We start from the raw sequence: 9,797 nt of genomic DNA on the forward strand, positions 1-9,797 counted from the left end.
ACAGAGACCTAAAGAGTTACTGTATGATCACTGTTAAAGCAGCAGATCGTCACAATGGAGACGCAGAAACCAGCCAAAGGAACTTTTTTCTACTTCAGTGTTCAGTTGACTCATTTTCTGTCTTGCGTTTGCCACTGGTGTTGATGTACCCAAATGATTTCCGGTGTGTAATGCTAGTTAAGTGCAGCAGTGGAGTGAGATCCATGTGTAACTCATGTGGTATGTCCACTCGTGTCTGGGTGAGTGTAATCAAGACGCCCTCTTTGTTTTGGCTGTCAGGTGTGTGACAAGCGGTGGTCGGGGTGGGGAATGGTATTTGCTAAGTTCCCTGAAAACAAAACTCCCAGTCGGCTTCCAGGTGAAGGCATGTGAGCCGTTTGACTTGTTTTGTTGCTGCTGCCACACACGCAGTGAGTCAGAGCCACTTAACATCCATTCAGGTGCAATTTGAAACCCGAGCAAAGCTTTCTCTGGATTGTTGTGGTTTGGGGGCTTGTCACCGGATGATAGATGCCACAAATTACCCCCGAGTCTCTGAAAAATGATATCATTTACCTCGAAAACATGGGCGATACTTGATAGATGATTCACTTTTGTATAGGGGAACTAACAACCAAATCTGACCTCACTTTCTTGCGAACTTAACTGTAAGCGCTAAAAGAATTTAGAAAAGCACCTTACAGGCACAGCCACAAAGACACATGTGGTCAGTGTGCACACAGGAGGGTGGAGTCGGAAGAGTGGGACTTTTTTTTTCTCTCTCCAGAGGGGATCATCTTTGGCTTGATGCGTCAGGAAGGAATCCAAGGTGAGGTTTTTCTAGGGAATTACGCAGCGTCAGACGCAATGTGTTCACGCGGATTTCTGGTTTTGGAATCGCATCCGATTCTAATTCTGGTGGTCTGACTTTCATTTGGTAACATCCAGACACAGAGTTTAGTTTATGTGCAGTCATGGAGCGCACCGCATTGGCCCGTCCGCGCGTCCAGCCCTCGCCTCGAGCAGCGCGTAAAAGCGAGTGGCTCCGGAGCGTCCTGGCCCACCATCACTGTCCTGACCCCGGCGTGGAGAACGAAATCGTCGTCCTGGCCACTGGGATAGACCAGTACTTGCAGGAGGTCTTCCACCACCTCACCTACTCCAACCCGAATGACACGATGTCGGCGGAGGATTTCTCTGCGCTGTGCTCCGTGCTGGGACTCACAGAGAAAAGGAAGAGGGCGACCAGAGGAGGAACTGGAGATGGACAAAACGACGAGGAGGATGAAGAGTTTGGGGATATATGTTCTGGGCTGCCCGGCCAGATCTCTTTTAAAGACTTCCACTCGCGGCTCTGCGGGTATTTCCGAGTGCGCAGTGCGCGTCAAGGCACCGGGGAGTGTGCCGGGCGCCTGCCCGTCACTGAGGACACCGAGCTGGTGGAGCGGCAGATCCGGGTCCGGTGGCCGCGTGTCAGACGGAGGAAATGTGTGAGTTTTGATCTGACGAGGGATCAGAATGGAGCCGGAAACAGATCAATGAAAGCTCGAGCCGCAGAAGAACGTGAGCCAGGTACTGTGACAGGATGCCTCTGTTCCATATGTCATTACATGTGATGTCCCCTGTGATCACTGAGGGCTCCCAGAGTATGTAAAGTGCCCCCTTTTATTAATGATCCACCAACGTCAGCTTAATGCACCCTAAAGGAAAATATTCAACAATATCTATGTTCAGCTAAACACAGTTGTGCACGTTGGCATCCAAGCGCCATCTGTCCTCTCACTCTCATTCCCCTACAGTTAATGCTGAGGGTCAGTGTGAAGTACTCAGACAGTACAGTGAGCAAAAGTACCAATTCAAGAGTGTAAAAATACTCCATTACAAGTAAAAGTCCTGCTTTCAAGACTAAAAGTCCAGAGATATTATCAGCGAAATGTACTTCAAATATCAAAGTAATGGTAGGCTGCTCCGCTGATGTATTATCATACTGTATATGACATTATTGTTATGGTATTATTGTTATCACAGAAATGGAGTTTAGTCCGGTGGGTCCCAACAAAAACAGTTGTGATCATGATTTTTTCAGGCTTTTCTCTGGTCTGGAGGGGAGAGGTCCTCTCCTTACGCCCTGATCAGTTAATGAAATGAAATCATGTGGGAGTCTCAGAGGGGATAATAAGAAGCATCAGCAATGTTTTATTTAATGTGAATTCTTAATGTGTTACGTGACTTTTAGCGGACACATAAAAGTGGAATAAAAGTACAGAGTAGCGTATTGCATGAAAAAACTCAAATAAAATACACGTACCTCAAAATTGAACTTAAACCTAGTACATGTAATAACTTTCCACTACTTTCAATGGTGGCAATACCACACTGAACAAACTGCCTTAGGGTAAATTAAAGGTCCAGTGGAGGATGAAGTGGGATGTTGCTGATAGAGTGCTGCAGGACTGACGCATGTTTGAAATCTAAAAAACAATCTAGCGTCGCCCAGATTCTCCCTGCAACAAGCCTGTGGAGTTTTAGAATTGGATTTGAGAATCTTGCGGAAAATTATCTTTTGTGGCGAACACAAGTGTATGACACCAACACGTGCTGATCTTTATAGATGAGCACCACTTCACTGCAGAGTAAATGCAGTCGCCAGAACTAAAAAAGGTAGTGGCTCTAAAGGAACTACACTATGGTCACATGGCTGAACCGTCACCACCACTAGGTATCTTGTTACACTATAATACACACACTTTACTGTAAATTGATCAACCTACATGTTGTAAACTTAGAGTTAGAGTAGCTTGTGACTAAAGTCGGCCTGTCAGGACGGACCAGTGAGCAGATGTTCTATGATGCCCTCGCCAACCTGTAGTCTCATTAGCCACTTGCTAGCATGTTTTTAAGACATATAAATGATTTGTAACTCAAATGTGGAGTGTTTGATGTTGATAGTTTATGTCATAGAACAAAACATTAAAATCTCTTAAGCTCATGTTGACCACAGATATTTAACTGTAAACCCATACTGCGCTCTATTTCAACCACCTGAACCGTCCTCGTCTCACCCTTCCCAACACTAAAAACATGAAAGACCGTCTCCAAAGTCAGTGTTTGGATTGTCCATTGTGGGCTACTTCATGGAGGAGGACCGACTCACTTTGTAGATAAGCTAGTTCTGAGTAGGGATGTATATTGATTTAGTTATTCTGATGTTTTATCGATTCCCAAATAGGCTGAAAAACAAGTAGGAAATGAGTACTGAAAAGAATACAACCTGGTTTATTAATATAAATCTTAATTATTCACTGCTGAGAATAAACAATACTCAAATGAGTCCTCAATAAACAAATTAACAATACTCAAATGAGTAAAATGAGTCCACAAGTCAAGTGGCTATTGGCTAAGGATAATCCCACAGAGGAACAAGAGGAACAACAAACAAGGAATGGGCAGGGCAGGGCTGATTAAATTAACCTCATTTTTATCATTATCACAAGACGTTAGCGAGTTGTTTAATTTTACCTGCTGTGCTAGTGCTAGCAATGGTGCTGCTAAGTGCGTCAAACACACAGCATTGCTGGAGTACAATGCCGTGCTGTGTGGCCAAATGCTTGGACATATTAGTTGTATTACCGCCTTTGGCGCGCAGATCCCTCTTACAGGTATTACAGGTGACGATCCCCCGAGGTGTCGTCCTTCTTTGTGAAATGCAGCCAGACTTTGGATCGTTTTTGCCGGGACGACATTTCTCCACAGTGCATCGCATGTAGCAGCTCAGCTCACCTCTGCTCTGCAGCAGCTTGTGTGTGTGACGCCATCGCAAATTTGCGAGTAGGGTACGTTTGTTTACAGTGGCGGCGCAGCCCGGGAAAAATCGATAGCGGAATCGTAAGGGGTTTTTGTTAGCGATTCCAAAGAATCATTTGACTCAAAACGATGCACATCCCTAGTTCTGAGGTAACGAATGCACAACAATTCTTAGTTTCGGCTGATTGTACGATTGTACACATATGAAGACGTATTTGTGAACATTTTCCATTTCTGCCAATAGATCCTCCTAAATCCTTCATACTGGACCTTTAAGTACAAGTATGTATGTGTTAGCCTTAGTGTTGCATGTGATGTTAATGTCAGTGTGTAAGCTGCGTTTTACTGTTGTAGCTGGCACAGGTGGAGATCACTTCAACTGGTGTACACTGAAGAGTGGTTTCAGTTTAGTTATCAGATTTATAAGCTTGTGATATGTTGAAATGTATGTATGAAATGTCTACATTTGTATAGTAACTGGTATCTATAGTGTTGTATAAATGTAAAGTAGAATAAAGTGGAAATACTCAAAGGATGTACACGTACCTCAAATTTACACTATAGCTCTTGAGTACATTTTCCTGAAGATACAGTTTAAACAGTGGGAAACGTGATATGACAGAAACTAGTTAATTCCTTGTGAAGACAGAGGTACTGGTCAGAGAACTGATTCAGATTTTAATAAAAAATATTGTTGTGTGTGCTCGTAGTTAGATCAATGTCTAACCAAGACTAAAAGGAGCCATGAATCCTTGGAATGAGCAGGAATATACTTTCTCTTTTACCACAAGTTTAACAGTTTTCTTCTTCTGCTCCAGATGAGGTAGCAGCTCTGAGGGAGCTGGTGGAGGACCTCCGCTCGGCGCTGCAGGGGAGCGACGCTCGCTGCCTGGCCCTGGAGGTGGCCCTCCGACGGGAGCGGAGCCGGACCATCCCTTCCTCGCCAAGCTTCAGCTCCACAGTTCCCACTCAACCCACGACCTCCATCACACTCATACAGGGAAAACTGGTACCGACCCTGAGAATTAAAGGACAGAGCAGCGTTGCCGGAGGAGAAGGGGCGAGGAGGGCGGCGAGGAGACGGGACATCAGGGACCCCCTTCTGAGGGAGCTGAAGCTGATACGCTCCTCGCGGGATGGGCAGCTGGAGGAGGCCATCAAATATAACGAGCGTCTGGAGGAGGAGCTGCGGTGGGCGTACCAGGAGGTGCGCAAGCTCCAGGGGGTGGAGTCTGCACTGAGGAAGGAGAACGCCCACATCAGGTGGGAGTTTTTTAAAGGGACAATTCGTGGGATATGGCCAGATTTTAGTTGTTCTAAAAAGTGAACATTGTCAACAGTGTGAAGACACAGCAGTAGTGCGTGGCAGAGGTGTCTGCTTAAAACATAAGAATAAACCCCTATTCGGTTTATCTTAATTAATTAGACAAGTGTATCACACATTAGCCAACCGCTGCCACATGCTGTCAGTTTGATTTTCTTTTAACTAATAAGGCAGCCAATATAAAAGTATATTCACGGCTCCTTATTTATATGATTCCTCATTGCGATGTTAACATATCAATGATCTTGGATTTGCTCGATCAGGAGGCGGGCAGAGGAGGCCAGGGAGGCTCTGAGCTTGGGACTTCAGAGGGTTCGGAAGATCCAGGAGCAGGCTCAGTCCGTGCCACAGCTCCAGTCCAGGATCAGCCAGCTGGAGACAGAGCTGCAGCAGTACAGGTGCGAAACGCCGCGTGTGGCCGCGAGTGAGTGGAGAAGAGTGCACGGGCATGTTCGCGCATCCATTTACACATCATTTGCCTGTGCGCTCGGCTGATTTGAAATTCAATGAAAGCGCCAAAGCCAACAGCTTAAGTTACGCTCACTGTGAATTGGTGTCGGGCCAAAGTAGATGGGTTAACTTCCAGCAGAAACCACAGCAACAAAAGACAAAGTTCAACAAAGACTCTTTCTCTAAACCTCCACAGGGACCAGACTGTTGTCGGTTTCATTTCGTTCACACCCACAATGCATCAGAGATAGTTCAAAACCTGCTCCCTCAAGAAACAGTCACTTGTAGTCAGTCGGAGATTTGTTACATTTTAAATCCTCGCCCAAATGAATGCTGACCCTAAACCCACAGTCAAAGCACCAGGTCTCATATCTGTCATCCTGCCTTCTCTACAAAACTATTCCTAGGAACCTATAACTGTTCGCTTGCTCCGCCTCGGCTCCGCTGATGTAGACGGAAGGTTTGTGTCTTTGCCTTTAACAATCAGCTCCTTGGTTTTGCTGACGTTGAGCCGTAGATTGTTCTCTCAACTGAATCATCACAGGAATATAATAGGAATACCACAGGCAGCGGTGTGTCTGTATGATCCTCTCGCTCTCTTCATCTACACATCGCTACTTTTCACTTTGATCATGAGGCTGACACCACTCAATGGAGAATATAGGCTATATACAATATACAGTAGTAGCAGTATCAGAGTCAGACAGACTAGACTGACAACTTAACAACCCCTCTGCCTGTGCACTCTCTTCTCTCTGCATCTGGGCGATGGAAAAGGTAACCAGTAGGATGCTTTTTGACTGATTGTGCCGATAAGAGGGGGCAGCACTCCCCCATCATCCCCCTTCAAATCACCCGCCGCTTGTAGTGATGAACCCTCAGAGAATCGTCCTCCTCAGTTCCCCTCGTCTCTACAGCTCAGTAAAGGCTTTACTGTTTTACTGCAGCCTCGCTTGAAACACATACATGCCTTGTGGTCAGATGCTGGCGTGGCTCTAGATGTGTGCAGGCAGTAGGTGGCACCCAGCAGAAAGTATGCAGTCGGGATGTATTAAATAAAAAGCTTTAGCCTGTGTTCGCATGATCGGAATAGGAAAGCTGTCAATCGACAGGTCTGAGCCAGGGACAAAACATAGCAAGTCCAATGACACACTGTCAGATGTACAGATGTCAGAGCTTCTGTCCACAGTATTGTAGGTGTATTGAGGTACGCTCTTTACCTTTATCACCCTCAGATCCCGCTGCACCTGCATCCCTGACCCCACCCATCAACCAATGCACCCAGTCACAGCAGAAGACGCCTGCGGCAAGACAGGTGAGTGACTGGAAGTGTAATGAATCATGGAGCCATTAGGAATCAGTTCGAACTCCCAATCCCAATCGTCATCTAACATTTGTCACTATTCCTCCTTTTGTGTGGTGGTGTTTAGGGTTAGGGTGTTCCGACTTTTGTCAGGATTGAAGGGTACACTTCATATCGAGGGTTATGGCAACTCTCCTTCTCAAAAACGAGGGATAAAGTTAAACACTGGAAGCGGAATTGAGGCAAAGTTTTCCCTCCCGTGGTTACCAGCATTATGAAGCAGCTTTTGCTCCCGTGTGGCATCTTTGTCACCGGATATTGATATATTTCAAGCTTTGCAGCTGACCTGCATCATGGCGGACATTTTGTCCTGTCATAGCAGAGAAGAAAACACACGTGAAACCATCATGAACTACGGCTCAGTTCAGTCAGTGTCCATATCGGGCCGACAGAACACTATTCATTCCATTTAAAAAAAAACAAAATCGGATGCAAATGAACATCTCTCTGCGTGTCGTGTCTGCAGGTGCGGAGTGTCTGCAGAGGGCGGTGGAGGGGAGAGCTGCCTCCGATGAAGAGGAGGAGGACAGGGAGATGAGGGAGGAAGGACAGTGCGGCCTGACGGAGGTGAAGACGCATATCGGCCGACTGCACGGCTGTGGCAAGGGGTTAGCTTCCTTACCGACATACACAACACCACTGTGCACACGTCTGTCCACCGCAAAGACTGATTGGATGTGACTGTTTTTTTCTTTTTTTCTCCAGATGTCAGACGCATGCATTCCACCAACTTCCCGCTCAGAGTCACCTGCATGAGAAAAACATCATCGGCACTTTAAAGGACAGCAGGGGGCGCTACAGCTGGAAGGGACAAAACCAGGAGCAGCCAGAGGGAAGCAGAGGGTTTGAAAAGGAAAAGGTAGGAGAGAGACATGATTTCAGAAACTTATGCATCACCATTATTTTTATTTATTTAATATACAGGAGACCTATTTTTTTCATGGATTTTCCTTTCCTGCAGCAAATGCATCTCAAAAGTTAAAAAGGCCAAAGTCCGCAACTACAGAAGCTCCTTTCTCCAACAGAAAACCCTGCTCCTGAAACGCCTCGTCAGTAGTCTCGCCTCTAATTCTGTTACTTTGTGACATCACACTACGTCACCATGTCACACAGTTGCATAAATTGTAAGACTTGATTTCACTCAGCTTCTCTGCCGTTGTACGCAGTGCTGGGTCAGGCACCAATCAGACGAGACTGGGTATTTGTTCTACTAGTAACAACATAATACCTGAAAAAGGAGCAAGTCTCAAGAAGAATTTAGCAGGAATCCAGTTAGACTGATGCCCAAAGAGATGGAACGTTATCTTTCTGCCCCCAGAGCAGTTCTGATACAGAGAAATGGTTATTGAATTTAAATTCATTATAATTCCCTTGAATATGTGTTATGTTCAACAGAAAACATTGGAATTGTACTTTATTTCCCTTGCACTGTATTTGAGACCTGATCAAGTCAAACAAGGAGGAACAGACGGTGTATTTTTGAAAAATAAAAAAAAAATTGTTCCTCCTCCTGTTTTCCAGAGACCCGAGGAAGAGGAGGACAAGACGAGGCTGGAGGAGAAAGAAAAGACACGTCTGTCTCTGATGGAGGAGAAGCTGACGGACGCCCTCACACTGCTGCTGCAGCTACGCAACAAGGTGCACACACAACACACACGTCAGAAACCTTCACCTCCGGCATACACACACCTCTTCAGTGCCATCTAGTGTTCATTCGATCTTGGTTGGACATGCACAGTTTTTATTGACAACAGTGCATGAGAGGGCTGATACGGATACAGGAAATATGTGATTTTACCAGATTTAGCCAGTTAGCTTCCCTTAGCTAGAGCAACAACAATGCTAACGGTATACTGAATCAACTAAAGGCTGCTACCGTGAATATATACTGTACACAGATACAGTGACCAGCCTCTTTATTTTTAAAGTTTTAGTGTCATGTTACAATCCACTCACGTATGGCAAAATAAACAAGTGATTTGAAAATGAAAAAAAAAAAAATGAAAATCATTAAAAATTGTTGCACAGAGCCCCTTTAACAAGGTGATGCTACCAACCTAGCCGGCTAACTAGCTTGGTTGGTTTGTGAGCTTAGTTTGAGAGGCAGCGCTAACATCGATAGCTTGAGCGACCACAAATTAAGTTTACCTATCCTTTTGTCATAGCATACAACTGAACAACTGAAAATAATAATATAATGGTTTTAATATATCTAATATTTGTAACAGTGAAGACTTTGTGACTCCATACAGTTCCCCTCTAACGTAGCTAACTGTGACTTTTTTTGACTGGAAAAAAAGTCACAGTTAGCTACATTTTGACTGGAAAAAAACGTATGTGTGTGGTTATATAATATTTGTTAATGCTGTTTAATAAAACTTGATCCCTGTCTTTGTAGAATGTGTCCCGCAGGACCCTGGAGAAGCTTGTGATGGACACTCTGGATGTGTGCAGTCGGAGTGGGGATGGTAAGTCACTCTACATCTTCCCAATGTGCAGCTATTCCCGTGTTTAAGTGTCGCTCATCGCTGATATTTTCCGTGGTCCGTTGCCAATTTCCCCATCCAGGTCCGTCTCAGGTCCTGCAGGTGGCCGACGCCCTCTGTGCCCGGCTGTCCTCCAGGGACCTCCTCGGAAGCGGAGGTGATGATGAAGCATTAGAGAGCAGAGAGAAACTCCTGACTCCGTCTTCAGGGTGTCAGAGCAGCAGCGTGAACCCTCTGCTCATCTCCTGTTAGCTGAGCTTCAGTACTGGTACTTATCCTTTAGTTTATCCTGTTTATCTTTGGCTTGTTTGCACCCATGTACGTTTTCCACAATGTATCCCAGATTATGAAACTGATTCAGTGTATTTAAAGATTAATTTTATTGACCTTA

The 9,797-nt window shown here is 45.4% G+C and overlaps 1 protein-coding gene across 1 annotated transcript; it reads left to right on the top strand.

Annotated features, from left to right (window-relative positions):
- Nucleotides 1-229: 229 nt before the first annotated feature.
- On the top strand, nucleotides 230-9,797 carry LOC115583466 (EF-hand and coiled-coil domain-containing protein 1). The gene is made up of 9 exons (XM_030420346.1): nucleotides 230-1,551; nucleotides 4,602-5,046; nucleotides 5,371-5,505; nucleotides 6,793-6,872; nucleotides 7,387-7,528; nucleotides 7,626-7,779; nucleotides 8,442-8,558; nucleotides 9,319-9,388; nucleotides 9,489-9,797. Exons 1-9 carry the CDS (start codon nucleotides 954-956, stop codon nucleotides 9,656-9,658), a joined length of 1,911 nt encoding a protein of 636 aa, XP_030276206.1. The 5' UTR covers nucleotides 230-953; the 3' UTR covers nucleotides 9,659-9,797.

Source organism: Sparus aurata, chromosome 6 (genome assembly GCF_900880675.1).
Source record: "Sparus aurata chromosome 6, fSpaAur1.1, whole genome shotgun sequence".
Classification (NCBI taxonomy): Eukaryota; Metazoa; Chordata; class Actinopteri; order Spariformes; family Sparidae; genus Sparus; species Sparus aurata.

Bases quoted from the DNA above. Each gene is read 5' to 3' on its own strand.
- LOC115583466 (XM_030420346.1), top strand. From the start codon at position 954: ATGGAGCGCACCGCATTGGCCCGTCCGCGCGTCCAGCCCTCGCCTCGA. The intron at 1,552-4,601 runs GTACTGTGACAG...CTTCTGCTCCAG, and splicing joins CGCAGAAGAACGTGAGCCAG to ATGAGGTAGCAGCTCTGAGG. The intron at 5,047-5,370 runs GTGGGAGTTTTT...TTGCTCGATCAG, and splicing joins AAGGAGAACGCCCACATCAG to GAGGCGGGCAGAGGAGGCCA.